We start from the raw sequence: 16,950 nt of genomic DNA on the forward strand, positions 1-16,950 counted from the left end.
GTGGGGGAGTTTGGGATTCTTTCAATGATGGGGGTGCTAGGCACTTGGTGGGCAGGGGTGCTGAATGACTTGCAATGTGGGCAATCCTGAGTAAGAGAATGCCCCCAAATGCCAATAGCATCCCACTGACAGTCACTGCTGGTTGTCCTAGGGTTCGTGCCGTTGACCTAGGAGCCTTCAGGGAGGAGCCTAGACCATCTTTCCTTCCCAGGGAAGCCAGCCCTGCATTAACACTGCTTTAAGTAGCATTTTCCAAGGGTTCCTTAAGACACACACCCATACATGTGTATTCATGTATGTTCTCACACCAGACACACGCACATGTGCACTAGACACACACTTGCATACATGCATGTACTGTGTACACACGCATACAATTTATGAGTCACACACACACAGCCAAACACAAGTGTGCACAGACCCATACATACCACACGGTGCACGCGTGCCAGGCATGTGCACACATGGGCGTGCACACACACCAGACAAGAGCACCACCCCGTGTGCACGGACACGCACCTATACACATCAGACACGTGTGGACACATGCACATATGAACACCAGACATGTGCATGCAGACGGGCACATACACACACCAGACACCTTCATGCGCGCGCGCGCGCACACACACACACACACACACACACACACACCCCAGACTGCGCATGTGCACAGTGACCTATCCCAAGACGCCAATGTCGATTTAAATACAGCTTTGACCGTAGACTGTGAGAGCCGAAAGAAACCTCAGCGACTACCCAGAGAAAGCATGGATTTGAAGACGCCTGGCTCGGGGCCCAGCCCTTCCGCCTGCATGCAGGAGGACATCAGTAAACACCACTGACAGCTGTGATGGTCCCAGCCCTGCCTTTTACGCAGAAGGAAATAGAACCATGCGTGTGTGCGGCTGGCTGGCGCCCCTTGGCAGGGTAGTAGAGGAGCTGGCACGAGAGCCCTTCCCACTGCGCTCTGCGGCGGCACCTTCCTGTCCCAGCCCACGTTCCCACAGAACAGCCCACAAATATCCCACTTCTCCCACGTGCCACATCCTTCCTGAAACACAGGGCCTGGGCTTCGGCTACAGCGAGTCTGTCTGTGGAGGAGGGTGTGCCACCCTGCCTGACTGGGGGATGCCCCCAGGGGCAAGCAGCTCCCTTCCCCTCGACACTGGGTGTTCCACCCATCAGCCTAGCAGCCCCTGAGGACCTGCTGCACCAAGCCCCAGGTCTCCCTATGGGGACGGAGTGACACTCATGTTTACAAGAGCGCCCTTAGCACGGGACGCGGTGCTCACCACAGTCACACACCATTTCCCCTCTGAACCTGCAACGAGGACTATAGAGCCTCAGAGTCAGAGGGCCCCGACTCCACCCCTCACCAGTGGCACGGCCTCGGGCAAGTCACACAACCTCTCCGAGCCTCCTTTGTCTCATCAGTAAAATGGGGATGTTAAGGAAGTTTATCCCTTAAGCTGCTGAGAGGCTCCAGTGGGGTTTTGCCTGAGGAGCGTGTGACAGGCACACAGCAATCCATCACAACTGCAAACAGCACAGAGCAGAGCACGTAGCACGTGCTCATTACACGACAGCTGTTGTTATTACTACAGTGTAGGAATTATGATTCCCGTTTTAACAGATGAGAAAATTAGGGCTCAAAGAAGCGATGTGACTAGCTGAAGGTCCCAACGCCAGAGTGGCAGAATGGGAATCCAAGCCCTGTCCTTCTGACTCCAGACGCCCCAGTCCTGGCTGGGATGGGATATCACCCGGTCCCCAGGTGAGGGCCACCAACATGCCTCCACCCAGAGTTCTCACCTGTACTCTGCGTCTCCAGCAGCTTGTGCATAGAGCTGTAGGGCCTGGGTGGGATGTTGAGGCTGGTGAGGGTGGGGGGTCCAGAGGTGGGGGCCACCTCCATTAGCGCCTTCTCTTTCAGCATCTCTGGTGGAGGGCTGTTGTGCATGGTGGGGTACACCTTCCCACTGCCCACAGTCCTGCCCGATGCTTCAGACGGCGACCTGGGAGGGGGTGCCTGGCAGCGGACTGGCTCCAAGTGGCAGTCAGCATGGTAGAAGCTGTGCACAGACTCTGCACCCCCCGGAGGGCCCCCGGAGAGGGCGAGTGTCGAGGGTGGTGGCAGCATGAGCCGGCGAGATCCATTAGCATCCTTGTCCTGGATCTGTGGGCTGGCCCGGGGGACCCGTAGCGTCCCGTTGCCCAGGTGGTAGTGGTGGTGATGGTGGTGGTGATGGTGCACCAGGTGGTGGACAGACGGACGGCGGTGGGAGCGAGGGCAGCTGCCGCTGGGCTGGGGCTCCTGGCTCCCGCGGGGAGCTGGGCTGCTCAGCAGCCCGGCCCGCACGCCCGCCGCCCGGGAGACCTGGGCCAGCCTTCGGGCTGCTTTCCGGAGGATGTACACGAGGTACTTGAGCAGCTCCTCATAGCAGCTGCCCGGCTCGGAGAAGCTGGCCAGGGTGCTAGCGTTGGACAGGAACCGCACGCGCTGCTCCCGCATCAGCTGGCTTTCCCGTTGCTTGGTCTCTGAGAACTGCGTGGCAATCACCACCAGGCACAGGTTGATCATGAAGAAGGAGCCCACCTATTGGGGTGGGGACAGCAAGAGGAGACAGCCTGAAGGACAGGGAGTCACAGTGCCAGCCACCGAGTACAGACTGCTCCCTATGGGCCAGGCGCTGGGCTCAATGATTGTCCAAGCGTCATCCTGTTTTATTCTCATAACAATCTCAAGAGGGGACACCTTTACTGTCTCCATCTGACAAGTGAGGAAACTGGGGCTCAGAGAGGTGGAGGAATTTGCCCACGATCACTCAGCCCATGCACAGCAAAGCTTAGACTTGAACCAACCTCTATGGAATTCCAAGGCATTGCCATTGATCATGAGGTTATCTGGCAAGGATATCTCCCAAACTCCCTGCCCCTCAACACGCCCATCCTCCGAGATTCTGAGCACCCCCTCCCCAATTCCCATTAGGAGTTAGGTAAGGCTGCGGAAATGAATGCTATCTTGGGGACGTGGGGTTTTCACATCGGGTTGAGCTTTTGAGATCTTGGCAAAAACATCGTTCACAAAACTCCTGCTTCTAGTCCCAAGTCTAGCTGCGTAAGCTTGAGTGCGACCCTTAACCATGGGACCTCGGTATCCTCGTGACCACTGGCCTTGGCCTTTCCCCTCCCCCAGCTGGGTAATGGGCTGAACCCTGAACCCTGCAGACTAGCCAGCTTGCCACTCTGACTTGGCCACACTCCCCCATCTCCACCTCCATGCCTCAGTTTCCCCCGGGCTTCTGGGGTGGCAATTGCTTGGCTAACAAACCAGAATGAAGGTAATGAATATTTATGGTGACAAAGCAGATTTTTTTCCCTAGCTTGTGTCCTAGTAATTATGATAATTAGCTTCACTAGTGTGATTCCAGAGAGCTGTTTGGAAAGATTTTTCATGGGGTGTGTGGGAGGGTGGAAACAGGCCCCTTACCTCTCTGTCTGCTTCCTTCCCACTCCCCAAGCCCAGGGAGAGCTGAGTGGTGAAAAGATCCCGTGAAAAGGTCACGAAACCACTTCCCAGAGGTGCTGGCCTTGCCACCCAGGTGATGGTGGGGGGAAGGGAACAGGCCCCTACCCTTCCATACCAGGGATGGTTGGGGCTGGGGCGTCGTTCTTTCTCAGGGACACCTCCCACTCACCGAGAGGTCTTTATTCTGACTCTCTGGGGCCTGCCTAAGCCCTGAGTAGATCTTAGTCTCTTTCTCTCAATATCTGTCCCTCTGTCTGCCTCTGTCATTGGCCTCTTGGTGACATGGAAAAAGGGCTGGATTTGGCGTCGGTGGCCTGGGGTTGAATTCTCAGCTCCAGTGACCAGGCCCTCTGAAGCTCAGAGTTCTTATTTAGGAGATGCGGCCACAGTCCCTGCACCTGCCACCCCACAGGGGGCTCTGAGGATTAAGCAGGCAGCAGACGTGACAGCGCACTTCGGCAGCGACGCTCAACCCAGCAAGACTAACCCACAGCACATGCAAAGCACCTGACAGGGTCAGACAGATGAGGAAATGTCAGCTTCCTCATCTGTAAAACGGAGACAACAACAGGCTCTTGGTGAGGATTAAATGCACCAGCACATGAAAAAGTGCTCAGAGCAGGGACTGGCACATAGTAAATGCTCAATAAATATTAGCTATAAGTGGTAGCAATTAAATTATTAATCACGAATGGTAGTGATTAAATATTGCTACTTTTTGCCTCTGTCTTCTATCCTCATAAAGTCTTGGAACTTCTGAGCTGGAACAAGAGATCCCACAGTGTTTCTCAACACCAAATGATGGGAATCGGGGTGGAATAATTCTTCGTTTGCAGGACTGTCATTTCAGGGTGCCTGTTATCTACACCCTACCCCCCCCCAGCAAAATGCCGGTAGGGCTCCCCTAGTTCTCGTAAAAAACAGGACCACCCTTTGCCATTTCCAAATGCCCCCCGGGAGAGGTGGCATCACCCTGGGTTGAGGACCACCCATTTTAATGATGAGGAAACAGATGCCCAGGGTGGGGCTGGGGGGCCTCATAGGGAATGACTTGCCCAAGATTTTAAGTGGTGGTAAGTGATAGCCCTTGACCTTGGATTACCTCCTGACTCCTCATGACAGGTGCCTTCTGCCTGTGTCTCTATGGGACTTTTCCTGAGAGCTAGAACTTCAGACCGAGCAAGTCCCCTCTCTGGACTCCCCCCACCCATTTCCCCAGGATCCCCATCCCCACAGGGGCCTGAGGAGTCACTCACGATGATAAGGAGGATGAAGTAGATGAAGTTGTAGAAGGAGTGGGCATCCATCACAAAGTACATGATGTCGACCCAGCCCTCCAGCGTGATGACCTGCGGAGGTGGCAGAGGGCAGGCTGTTTCTGGGCCCCCTAAAGCCTCCTGCGGTCTCCTCTGGAGGCCCTGACCCCATCCCAACCCCGAGGACAAGCACTCCAAGCCAGGACTGTGTTCTGGGGACTCTCCCAGCGCCCAGGCGGCCCCACCTGGAAGATGGCAATCCAGGCATAGCCGATGTTGTCGAAGTTGATGGCGCCCTTGAAGGGGTTGTGCTCCCCTGCAGAGCAGTTGGTGTAGTACTGGTTCCAGTTGACACAGGTAGTGTTGCTGGAGCTGTTGTAGGCCTCGTAGTCCAGGACACAGGGCGGGCCGCCACCCCCGTCCCCGCGCAGCGTGGGCACACTCCTGCAGGAGCGCATGCCGTTCTCGCGAGGCTGGGAGCAGATGAAGGGGTTCTCATCCTCGTTCTCGGTCTGGTAGTAGCGCTCCAGGTCCACGCTCAGGGGGCTGCGGAGGAAACAAGGATGAGGCTGAGAGCAGGGTTCTCGGGGGACAGGGCCCAGGCAGGGAGAGCTGGGTGGATGAACTGAGGCACACAGGGCGAGCACTGGGAAGGGGCAGGGATGCATGGGTGCAGATGGGGTGCGCCAGGAGCATGCAGATTGAGGGTGAAACTCCAGAGTCGGGACGTGGGAAGTCTCCATCCTAGAGCAGAGGTTCCCAACATAGCTGCACTTTAGGCTCACTGAGGAGCTTTTAAAAATCCCCACGCCCAGGCTGAACCCCACACCCACGAAATCGAAATGGGCAGTGGGGAGAATGAAGGCCTTGCCGTTGTTTAAACTCCCCAGGTGACTCCAGTGTGTAGCCAAGATTGATAACCAGATATGTCACTAATAAGAGAACAGATATGTCACCAGCAACAGGAACTGAGGGAGGTCCCAGCCCCACAGCCACTCCCAGGTCACCTCCCGGCCCATGTGCCACTCACAGGCTGAAATTCTCGGGCAGGAAGCATCGGTTACGAAGCAGCCCTGCCCACAGCTGGACGCCAACGATGCCAAAGATGAAGAAGACGAAGAAGCACAGCAGCAGGACGTTGCCCAGCATGGGCAGCGTGTCCAGCAGCAGCGTGACGAGGATGCGCATGCCTGTGGGGGCAGAAGCCACGCTGGGGGTGCCAGGCTAGCCGGGCTAGGCTGGCTGCCAGGGACCTGGCAGCACTCCCAGAGGGGGCCCACCGGGGCCTCTGAGGCTGAGACAGCCCGGCTCAAGCTGGAGGGAGACCAACAGACACTGCTAACTCTGCAGGCAGCCCTCGCAGCCCCTAACCCCTACCCACTATCCCTCTTGGCCTGCCCACACCAGTCAGAGCACAGTACCACCAAGGATGAGCAGAGTGGCCGCAGTTTCCAAAGCATTCTCCGGCACCGCATCCCACTTAACTCTCCCAGCTTCATCACAGAGCTGATATCACCCCAATTTGCAGATGAGGGTTGAGGCTCAGAGAACTAACATGACTTGTCCAGTACCACAGAGCTGCTAAGTGTAGGTGCCAGGACTTAGACAGGCTCTCTGCTTCCGCATCCCACTCCCCAATACACACACACACACACACACACACACACACACACACTCCCACCCTACATCCTAATCACCTGACCTTTCTAAGTTATAGACGCCAAAGTCATTGGGGAAACCAAGGCAGAGAACTCCAGCAAGGGCGTTAGCAGGCAGGAATTTCCCTTTGAGAGCCAAGCCCTCCGCAGGGGCCAAGATGCCCTGCGCATCACCATGGTGCTGAGCCCCTCCCTGAGTCTAGTATGTGCTTGGTCCAGACCCTCACATCAGGACCTGAGGACACACAGGTGGCCGTCAGTTAACAACCTCTTCCACGGGGAAAGCCACCACAAACATGCCCCTAAGATGCTGTTAGGGATACTGCCCTCCCTCCCCACTCCAGATCTAGGACATCTAAACTAGCCCCCAGGCCACCAAACCCTTGTCAAGCACACAGACCTCTGGTGGCTAGTTTCGACCCCCAAAGTGACACTCGTGGCCCCCTGACCCCTCCAGGGAAAAAGCTTCTAAGCAGCTGCTAACTACTGCTCCTGGTGACCGAAGTGGCCCTGCCCCGCCCCTGCCACTCAGTCCCTCTCCCCTCTCCCCTCTCCCAGCCCCCTTCAGCTCCTCTGTGCTCCAGCTGAGATCAATTCCTCAGGGTTTGCATTAAGGGAATTACACCGAGTAGTTAGAGGTCTATAAATCTGCCAGCGATCACCTGGGGCGCGAGAGGAGGGAAGACATGCCCCTCATCTGGGGTTCCTGTTAACACCAACAGACACCAACGCCTGGAGGACACATTGAGCAGCTCTGCCCACCCAGACACACACACACACACCCCACAGGCACACACACAGGCACACACAGGCACACACACACGCAGCAAAGGGGGCTACTGCTGCATCAGACACTGAGCCCCAGAAACGCGCCCCCACCCACCCCACTCCTGGGACGGCAGCAGAGACCATCTGCAGCTTGTGTAGGTTGGGGAGTTGCAAAGGGGGCCTGAGAAAGGGTGGGGGGCGGGATGCAAGGGGAGCTGGAGCTGCCAAAGCCTGGCTGGCTCAGAAACTAATGCGGTTTAATTTAGATAATTGTCCCAGCAGTCAGTTGCTGCAGAGGCTTGGAAGGGTGTGGGAAGAGGAAGGGGACACAGCGGGAGGATGAGGTGTGCAGCGGCCTTGTCTTGAGAGAAGTCATGCTCTGTGTGGCCGGTGCTGTCTCACCAATGAGAACCAGACCGCGTGAGAGGCGGTTCTGGCTAGAAAAGGCCCTCCCACTTTGCACCCACTCCTCCTGGCCTGCCAGCCTCTCCACCCTGCTCCCACCGCCCCCATTCCACCGGAGGGAGGGTGATCTAGCTGAAGGGAAGGGGTCATCTGAGACATTCCTGAGACTCTGACCTAACATCAGGCTGAAATGAGGGGGAAGGGCCGCAGCCCGGGTGGGGGTTCCCTTAGGCTCCAGCGACCCAGCTCCCCACTGAGCCCTTGTCTCAGGGGGCCTGCCTCAGTGTTCCAGGCCCGCATGAGGCCTGTGAGTGGCCAGGAGGTAGGGGTGGGGTCTGAGATTCCCATATCTCCTCTTGGGGTTCTCCGCCCAGGGGCCGAGGGCTGAGGGGTCACTCACTGGGCACCCGGTTAATGGCCCTGAGCGGTCGCAGCACACGGACTGTCCTGACAGCTGAGAAGCTGACGTTCTGCAGGTCCAGCGAATACTCCAGCATCCTGCAGGGAGGGGCCCAAAGGGAGGCCCTTTGAGTCTGAGGCCGCCGTGGGGGTCAAAAGAGGTCAATGAGGAATCCTGCTGTGGTGGGGCAGGAATCCTCCCCCTCCACCAAGGGACCCTGAAAAGCCAGCTCTCTCCCTGGGGGCAAGGCCACCCCTATGCCAAGGACAGACTCCTTATCAGAGAATGAACAGAGGAGGGTGTGGATGCAGGGGCCTTGGAATTCAGAGAAGTACTGGCTCAAGCACTATAGGACAGCCCCGGACCCTTGGTGGACAGCCAGGGAGAAGGTCGCACTGTAGATGGGCTGGGGGAGGGGGCCGGGCCTAGAACTGGTCCTGGGGAAGGGACCAATCTGGTCCGTCGCTCTCCTGCCCCAAGCCCAGGCCCTCACCCTGCAATGACGATGAAAAAGTCAAGCCGGTTCCAAGTGTCTCCCAGGTAACACTTTTTCCCAAAGATGCCCAGGGCCACCATCTTCACCACCATCTCCACAGCGAAGAAGGCAAAGATGAAGTCGTCAAAGGCCTGATGTGGGGACAAGAGGCTGCTGAAACTGAGAAAAGGGTGGGGGAACAGTCCCCTACCCCACCCCCACCCCCTCCTCTGGGCTCAGGGCCTCTGCAGAGAAGGTGTCAAGGTTATAAAAATCAGAAGCTGCCCCCTCCTCCCCCCCCACACATGCTCACCTGCAGAATCCGGCAGCGCTGGGAGTCACAGGCGATGTCTTCACACGGCCGGAACATGCCCAGGGTCACACAGTTGAGGAGGATGACCAACATGCTGATGCGCTCAAACCAGGTACCAGGTGGTCAAGGAAACATCTGGCCAGGGTGGAGTTGAGCCCGGGCCCCCACGCCCTGCCCCACCACCTCCCACTGCTTGACCTGCCAACCCCATCTGAGATGTAGCCAGGTGTAGCCGGCTAGTCCCAGCTCGGGTCATCTCACCTCTGTTCCCAGCTTCCTCTTCTGTAAAGTAGGAAAAGCCACAAATACCCTGACTATTTGCACAAGGCATTTGGGGGATGAAATCGATCGTGCCTGTGGAAATGCCAGGCACCGAGAGTTTGCTGCTGAATCTGAATCTTATTCTCCCTACCTCACAGGGAAAAATGTGAGAAGCAAATGAGATAATGTATGTGAATGTGTGACACAAACCTAAAGTCGGATTATGCTTGCCTTACAGTTTACCAAGCACTTTCACAGCATGTCACATCGGATGCTCACAACAGCCCCGAGAAACATCCGGGCTAGATCACCTTCTTCCCCGGAACCCAAGGAAACTGAGGCCCAGAAGTCGTGTGCTGAAGGTCACGGGAAAGACCCAGAGGAGACTGAGTTTTCCAAGCTTCTGATCTGGGATAGCAGCTTCCATAGCTGCTCAGGCTGCAGGGAAGGGGTTGTCACGACTGCACTGGCCCCAGACAGACAAGCACCACAGAACTGGAGCCTCAGGCTGCCTCTTCCCCAGCCAGCCCCTGGCCTCTCAAAGCCCTCACACGGCCTCCAGACACATTCACACAGTTAAATAATGAGGACCCACTACGCACCAGGCCCTGTGCTGGACATAAGCCCCCAGGCTGCGCAGAGCAGACAGTACCCTGTATACAGACCATGCCACCATCACACCTTCTTATGGCTTCCAGCGAAGCCCCACCCTCGACCAACAAAGACTCTGTTTTGCAACAAGGGGGAGAGAGGGGTCTTTCTAAACCCTGAGTCTTTCCACAGAGTGGATTTCATTAAGGGGCTCACTTCCAGCCCATCTACAGGAGAATGTAGAAAATGGCCTCTGGACCTTAGAAAGTTCTGGGCGCCAGACTCACAGATAAGTGACCAAGCATCCTGTTTTCTCAAGGAAAACATGAGAGGGTTGGGGAAGAGTAAAGAGGTTAGAAACAAGCAGAGAGTGGGGGGCCAGGGGAAGGAGAAGGCCTTGAGGATGGAGGTAGGGAGGGTGTCATGGCAGCCCACAGCACGACCCACCAAGCCAGACTCAGTGAGACAGAGCGCGCCCAGCGCAGATGGAATCTTCCTGTCATAACTCCACTTCTAGAGTGAGAAGGCTTTGGCCAGGGACCCAAGGACTCACCTTGAAGCTGATCCCAGCCATACCCCATCTCTGTCCTGAACCTCAGACCACACCCCCTCTCCGGGAGCCCACACCCAATCACCTCAAGGCCCTTCTACCCCCTCCTGTCACCCAGGCCCTTTTCCCGCAGACTCACATCCCTTCCCACCAGCAGGTACCCTACATTCCCAAGGCACTACAATTTCCCTAATCTTACATCCTCACAGGAATAAGAGTTAAAAAAAAAAAAAATTCTAGGCTTTTGGGGTAAGTTGATGGAAGGGGGAAATTAAAAGAGCTCTGTTTCCATGGAGCTGTTTTCCTCCGTGGAGCCGGAGCCCAGTGGACCTATCCCCAGAATAAGGGTCAGCCAGGGGTCAGCCTGGAAAAAAGGGGACAGGGAGGGAGCTCCTTTGGGACCATCGTCTGAAAAGCGAAGGACACGATTACCTTCAAGAACTGGCCTGCTTTCCCCAACCTAGGCCCCTCCTCTCCTCTATAGGGAAGAGGGTTCTGGAAGGGACCCATATGAGCAGATGTCTCTACACAGGGGCAGGTGGGTAGTTCTCCTGGGAAGAGGGGCTCCCGGGACACTGTGTGGGCCCCTCTAATGGCAGTGTCATCTGTGCCCTTGTCTCATCTCCCTCGCTGAGGCACGGGCACTCTGTTACCCCCAAGCCCCTACAGAGCCTCGAGTGGTGCCTGGCGTGTAGCAGATGATCAATACATGGGAAGAGTGAATGAATGAAGAGTCAATCAGTCAATCAGCCTCCCTGCCTAGAAGGCAGATGCATCTCCCCATTCATGTTTTCCTACCTTGTTTGCTTCAATAGTGATGAACTGATGATGAGTGGGGGTGGGGGGAGAAGTGACACCATAAAGGGGCTGTCCCTCTGTCTGTCCCCACCTTACACATGCTCACACTGAGGCTTCTTAGAGCCAGAGTCTGCCTCCAAACAACCGCACCTCCAGCTCTTGACCACAGAAGCCCCTTCTCAAGAGCCCTCTTGGCGATCCACCTTACTCCCGGGTACATCCTGCCACTCTCACCTCTCCCCTTCCCCTATAGGTAAACATAAATGGACAGGGAAAACACCAAGGCACAGGAAAATTTGGGACAATCTGAATTAAGGAATAATTAATGGGGGGGGGTCTTTCACCCTTCTCAGGGTAGGGCTCATTTCCTTGGGAATATGGCCGTATGTCACTGTGCCATGTTCCTCTGTTGCCATAACAACAGGAAGATGTGTCACCAGGTGGTGTGGATTTGTTGCCATGGTAATTAAAGGGACCCCCCCCTCACATATGGACTCCCCTTACCCAGGCTGCTGTCTTGTCCTCACACAGGGAAGGGTAAGCGGGGAGACTCACAGGTTATCAGGTTGGGGGGGAACCATGTGACAAATCCCCATGGCAACCAAGGGAATGGGGGACATTGGTTGCCATAGTGACTATGAGAGACCTGTGCAGTCACATGTCTACTGTTGCTATGGTGACTGTCCGGGCTGGAGTGGATCCCAAAGGGGGAGGTGGGTAGGAGAAGGGAGGATCTTTCGTCTCCCCACAACCCACCATCAAAAGCAGAGAAAAAAGGAAATGGCAGGGTGAGGAACCCCACTTCCATCCCTCCTCCTCCTCTCCCTCCAGGAGAGAGAACTAGAGCATGTTATCTGAGTACTTAGTCCTCTCCGTGGGGCTGTATCTAGAGCCCTTGCCTAGTTGGGCAGCTATAAGGGAGAGGAAGGTAGAATGAGGAGGGAGGAGGGCTGGACCGCCTCCAGGGGCACGGGGGCTCAGGGCAGAGCGCGACTGAGAAGGGAAGCAGGCCCCCCAGCTGTCCCATTCTCTGCTAGGAGCCTGCTAATCTGAGACCTAAGAGCGCTGAAGAGGTAAAGGGCCTGGACCCAGGAGTCCTGGCCTCCTACTACTCGTTGGGAAGGTGGGGTGCTTGCCTCATTCACCCCCGGAGAGGCTGGTGTTTATGGGATTCAGCATTCCCCAGAGTGGGGTGAGATCTAGGGGCTCAGGAGGGGGCTCCTGCTAGGGAGGCTGAAAAGGGGATTCCCCCAGCTGAGCACCTGCCCCCCCCCAACTCCCACAATCCTGTTTCCCGGTGGTCTGCCCGCTGCAGACCGCTCCAGAGTGTGGGTGTGTGGGGAGGGAGGCTTCCAGCTGAACTGAAAACTGCAGCCCGAAGAAAGGCAGCCAGCCCCACCCAGAGACAGAGACGAGAGACACAGAGACACTGGAGAGCTGGAATCTTTGGGAGGGGAAATAGGCCAGAAAGCTGATTCAAACGTCTGTGACTCTGTGTGTGTGTGTGTGTGTGTGTGTGTCTGCGTGTGTGAGCAGTTGTGTCTGTCGCCATCCTGGCTGAGGCAGGCAGGGCGGGGTGAGAGCTGGGGCGGGAGCAGAGGCAAGGGGTGAAGGGGGGCTGTGCGGTGGGGGTAATCCCAGGAATGGCTCCGACTGGCACTCTCCAGGACGGGGAGTCCCCTGACAGTTCGGTGGAGCAGAGTGTGTATGTGGCCGAGAAGGAAGGTGGGCCTGGACAGAAAGAGGGCCAGGAGGTGTTCTGGCTCCCTCAGCCAGAACAGTTCAGCCCAGTTCAGCTCTCCAGCCGCGGCCCTTCTCCCCAGAAGGGAGGCCCTTCTCCCCCAAGGGAGAGCCTTGGGTTTGAAAATGAGAGGAGGGAATTGGTGAGGAGACAGGAAGAACACCCCCCTTCCATTTCCTCTGAGGACCAAAATGGAGATCTCTCCCTAGGTAAGAGAGACAGGGGAACTTGGGACACTGGGACAGTGGCGAGGAACGCTCCAGAGTCCGGGTGCCCCCTCCCCTCCAGACGCACACACTCTCAGAAACACACAGCGATCACACACTCACACTCACTTCTGGAAGCCATTAGGGCCCCTGCTGTTCAGGCCTCCCCCTTCTCCTCCCCCCACTCCTGGCAGGCTCCCTTCTCCCCCTCTGGCCCCCTTCCCACTCCCCCTCTCGGCATCCCAAATGCCAGCCTGTGATTTCCAAATGAGAAAAAGCTGTGCTGGGCTCGGAGCTTGGAGAAACTCCTACACAAACTTCCAGATGTGACACAACAGCCCGGGAGGGAACGCTCAGGATCTCCTTCCCGGGAGGGGAAACGCACTCCCTCACACTTGAAGAAACACATACTGCAAAGTCCAACACACTCCCTCCCCTATAGCCTGGGAGGAGGGGCCTTTCTGACTCTGACCATGAACCCCCAGTCTCCCCAGTACCACTTCCGAGCCCCTCCTTCCTTTTGCTGCCATCCCTCCCTCCCCAACACACACAGACACACACACACAGACACACACACACACACACACACACACTCACTCACACACCACTTCCCACCTGGGTCTAGATCTCCTCTCTAGGAAACCTGGTTTCTTAAAGAGGCTAAGAGAGGAAGGGGCCGAGAAGCACGCCAAGAAGAGCCTAACTAGCTTCAGTTAGTTGAGGGGAGGTGTCCTCACGTCCCTCAGGCCCAGAGGTGCAGCCAGGGGGAGCCTCGCAGATACCAAAAAGAGAGAGGGAAAGACTGAGGTCCAAGAGTCAGTCCAGAAGCCCTCCGGCAGTGAAAAACATAGGTTCCCCTTGATACATGGGTGTGATGAGAGTGGTGAGGGCGCATCTGAGGCAGCCCCGTTGCCAAGAAATTGTTCTCCACCCATCCTCAGCCAATCCAGGCTCAGCGGGCTGTCCAGACCCAGTGATGCTAAGGCCCCTTACCCCAGACTCCCACCACCCTAGAGGTAAGCCTGCTCCCCCACTCCCAAGATGAGCACTGGGCCTCCACCTCTCTTCTGTCATTCCAGCCCTCTCCAATTGCCCCCCCGCCAGAACACCTCAAAGAAGGAATCTGACCCCAAACCATCCACTAGCACCTGAAGATAGAGCAGGTGGGGAGATGCTAGCCAAGAGGTCTGTGTTGTTTTGGAGGGAAAAGAGAGAGGAGATTTCTCTACACACAGTCCCCCACCACCACACACACACACCCCTGGGGGGCTCCTGAGAAGGAGGGGACAGGTCTGGTGCTTTTTAACATTCATGGAGAGGGTGGGTGATTAGCTGCAGAGAGGAGGGATGCCCTGAGCCTGTTCTTTTCAGAGACATTTGTTCCCCATCTCTACCCCTGAGAAAGTGGCCTGGGGTTACCGAGGGGGTGGGGGGGTGGGGGGTGTGGGGGGATGGGGGTGGGCAAGATGTTCCAGCTCAGCCGGTCCACACATCTTGGAGGCAGCCCTCTATCTCTGCAGCTCAGAGAGAAAGGAAGGGCGGGGGGTGGAGACAGCGTGCGACGAGGGGAGCTTCCTAAAGACCCACAGGGTGTAGAGGATGGGGGTTGGGGGGGACCCAAGCTCACATCCCTGCTTTGCGCACTAGAGGCAGCAGAGCTGCAGAGAGTGAGGGCGGTGCCAAGCTCCCCCCACCTTCCCCAAAGCAGAGTCCCGGTTGGGCTCTTAGGGGTTACAAGGGAGACCCGACATCTCCCACCCTGAGTCCAAAAGAGCCTCTGAGCTGGGAGGAAAGTGCCAGGAGAAGCTGTCAAGACCAGGGATGGCAGCGTAGCCCCCTTCCTTCTGGCAGTGGCGGGACCTAACGCAGCCTGGAGCTAGGCATTAGTCAAGCAGTGCTTTGTGCTAGGGGCTAAGGGGGAGAGGCCGTGGGGATGAGGGGGCTGGGGTCTCCCATGCAATTCATGACGGGGCAGAGGATAGAGGGCAGTGCTAAATCTATCTCCCTGGGATGTGGGGCTTGCATTCCACAAACCTATCCAAGGAGTACACATGGGGTGCTGGACCCGAGTCTTCCCCAGTGAACCGGCTCAGAGTCTCACTGTCCCCCCAATACTTTCTTGGAAGGCTGCGGTCTCCCATACCTGCTCTGTAATCAGGCGGGAGCACTGCCATAGAAAGGGGATGGGTAGCTTGGACCGGCTTAATCCCATCCCCCGCTTGCCAAAGCTCCTGCCAACCTTTCCCTCCACAAGAAAAAATGTGGTACAAAACTCCCCAACCCAACCTTAAGCACCCCGCATTGAATAAAGAACTGGGGGAAACGGAGGCACTCTAAGCATTGGGAACCTACTGAAAGGGTCTCTACCCCGGCTCTGGGGGCAGACGGCTTTCCTCCATCACATCTTTTTCTCATTCTGCACCCCTGACATCAGCCGCCGCCGGAATCTCCTCATTGTGCCTCCAAGCCGCGGGGTGGGGGTGGGGGGGTTAGGACCTGGTCCCCGCCCCCCAACATCTCCCTCAGGGGCAGTAAAAACGTCAGCCTCAAGGACCAGGTCGGGGTGGGTGCCGGTGGGGTGGGGTGGGGGAATCAGACCCTAGAATCCACCGCAAACTTTGGAGCTGGGGCAGGAGGGAAACCCAGGAGATTGCGGTCCCCCCCCTCCCCCGTCCCCGCAGCTTCCTCCCCACCCCACCCCCCAAACTCGGAAACCAAACCCAGCTCGCTAACCGGCGGCGGGCGGAATAGAGCTCCCAGGCTCCCGAAGCTCCCCACATCTGGAGGATGACGACCCTCCCCTGCCCACATCTGGAGAGCATCCAGCTGCACACCAGCGGGGCGCGTCTCCTCTCTTTTCCTGGCCTGGATCCCAACACCCCAAGGAGGACTGAGGTGTGGGTACCGAGGTGGGGCTCGCCTGGGGTATCAGCCAAACCTGCTCCTGTCTCCGCTCCTACTCCGAAGCCCCCTACCCTCCTTTGCAGCCCCCCCTCATCTGCCCACCTTCCGGGCTCACTTCTCCGACTCACCTGGCTTTTGGTCCCCTCAGGCGGCGCGGCCCGCCCCCCTGCGGCCCCCCAGCCCGGCAGTCGTGCCCCGGAGGATATGGGTTACAGACCGTGCGGAGACACCAGCTCCGCGGGCGGCTGTCCTGGCTCAAGTAGAAGAAAACCACCGGGGCCAGTGCAGGGTACGGCAGCCCCTCCGCCTCGGAGTCCACGCTGCCCGGGTCCTTTTCCGCCGACCCCGGCCCTGGCCGGCCCACGGCCCCCGACAGGTCGTTGAGCTGCATGAAGCCCCGGGGCTGTCCTGACTCCTCGGCGCCCGCTCCATCCTCCTCCTCGTCCATCCTCTGGCCAGCTGGGGCCCCGGGTAGTTTCGAGAGGGGCAAGGGGCGCCCCTCAGAGAAGGTGTCCTCACGCAACCGGGGGGCCCCGGCGGGGGCGCATCTGGGGAGCTCTAGGGCGCAGGCTGAGCCCCCGGGGGGGCCAGTTCAGCCCAGCTCCCCCTGCCCGCAGGGGCATGCTGCCCGCGGGGCGCCGGGTCGCAGGGAAGCCCCGCCCGGCGCGAGTCCCGCTTCCCCAGGGCTTCTGGGCCCCCCCGGGCCGGCTCCCCCTCACTTTGTTCTGGCTTCTTCGCTTCGCGCCCAGGCTCCGGTCGCCAGATTCGGCACTACCTTCGGCGAAGCGGCCCCAAAAGGGGGAGAGCGAAAGGGGGGTGGAGGGTGAGGGGGGCCGGGGAGGGGCGCCCCCTCTTCCCGCGGCGCAGCTGGAGCAGGATCTAAGGGGTCAGCATCGTCCCGGCTCCGCGCCAGGCGGGGGAGGGGAGGAGGAATCTCTTTGGGGGTGGGTTTGGAGGGGGTGGGGGGCGGCTCCCTTCTCCACCCGGCGGCGGGCTCACGGTCCAGGAGGGGCGGGGAGGTGGTGGGGGGCCGTCCCGGGCAGGGGTGGAGGCGGAGATGCCGCCGCCGCAGCCGCCGCGGTGGCTGCCGCT

General features: G+C 58.1%; 1 protein-coding gene across 14 annotated transcripts in view; it reads right to left on the reverse strand.

Annotated features, from left to right (window-relative positions):
* The window catches only part of CACNA1G (calcium voltage-gated channel subunit alpha1 G), a 62,448-nt gene extending 45,835 nt beyond the window's left edge, over positions 1 to 16,613 (reverse strand). For 6 of the 14 annotated variants that reach the window (XR_009537677.1, XM_060135013.1, XM_060135012.1 and 3 more), the window contains exons 1-8: positions 16,065 to 16,613; positions 8,808 to 8,919; positions 8,513 to 8,646; positions 8,020 to 8,117; positions 5,819 to 5,978; positions 5,034 to 5,334; positions 4,789 to 4,881; positions 1,816 to 2,599 (exon numbers count right to left, since the gene is read on the reverse strand). Coding sequence is in view for 13 of the 14 variants with exons in the window: in XM_060135013.1 (XP_059990996.1) it covers positions 1,816 to 2,599; positions 4,789 to 4,881; positions 5,034 to 5,334; positions 5,819 to 5,978; positions 8,020 to 8,117; positions 8,513 to 8,646; positions 8,808 to 8,919; positions 16,065 to 16,306 (1,924 nt within the window). In the remaining variant the exon portion in view is untranslated. Of the gene's footprint in view, positions 1 to 1,815; positions 2,600 to 4,788; positions 4,882 to 5,033; positions 5,335 to 5,818; positions 5,979 to 8,019; positions 8,118 to 8,512; positions 8,647 to 8,807; positions 8,920 to 16,064 lie in introns of those variants that run through there. The other 8 variants (XM_060135007.1, XM_060135005.1, XM_060135006.1 and 5 more) reach the window with 4 other exon arrangements.
* Between the last annotated feature and the right edge of the window lie 337 nt (positions 16,614 to 16,950).

Source organism: Lagenorhynchus albirostris, chromosome 20, assembly GCF_949774975.1.
Source record: "Lagenorhynchus albirostris chromosome 20, mLagAlb1.1, whole genome shotgun sequence".
Taxonomy (NCBI): domain Eukaryota; kingdom Metazoa; phylum Chordata; class Mammalia; order Artiodactyla; family Delphinidae; genus Lagenorhynchus; species Lagenorhynchus albirostris.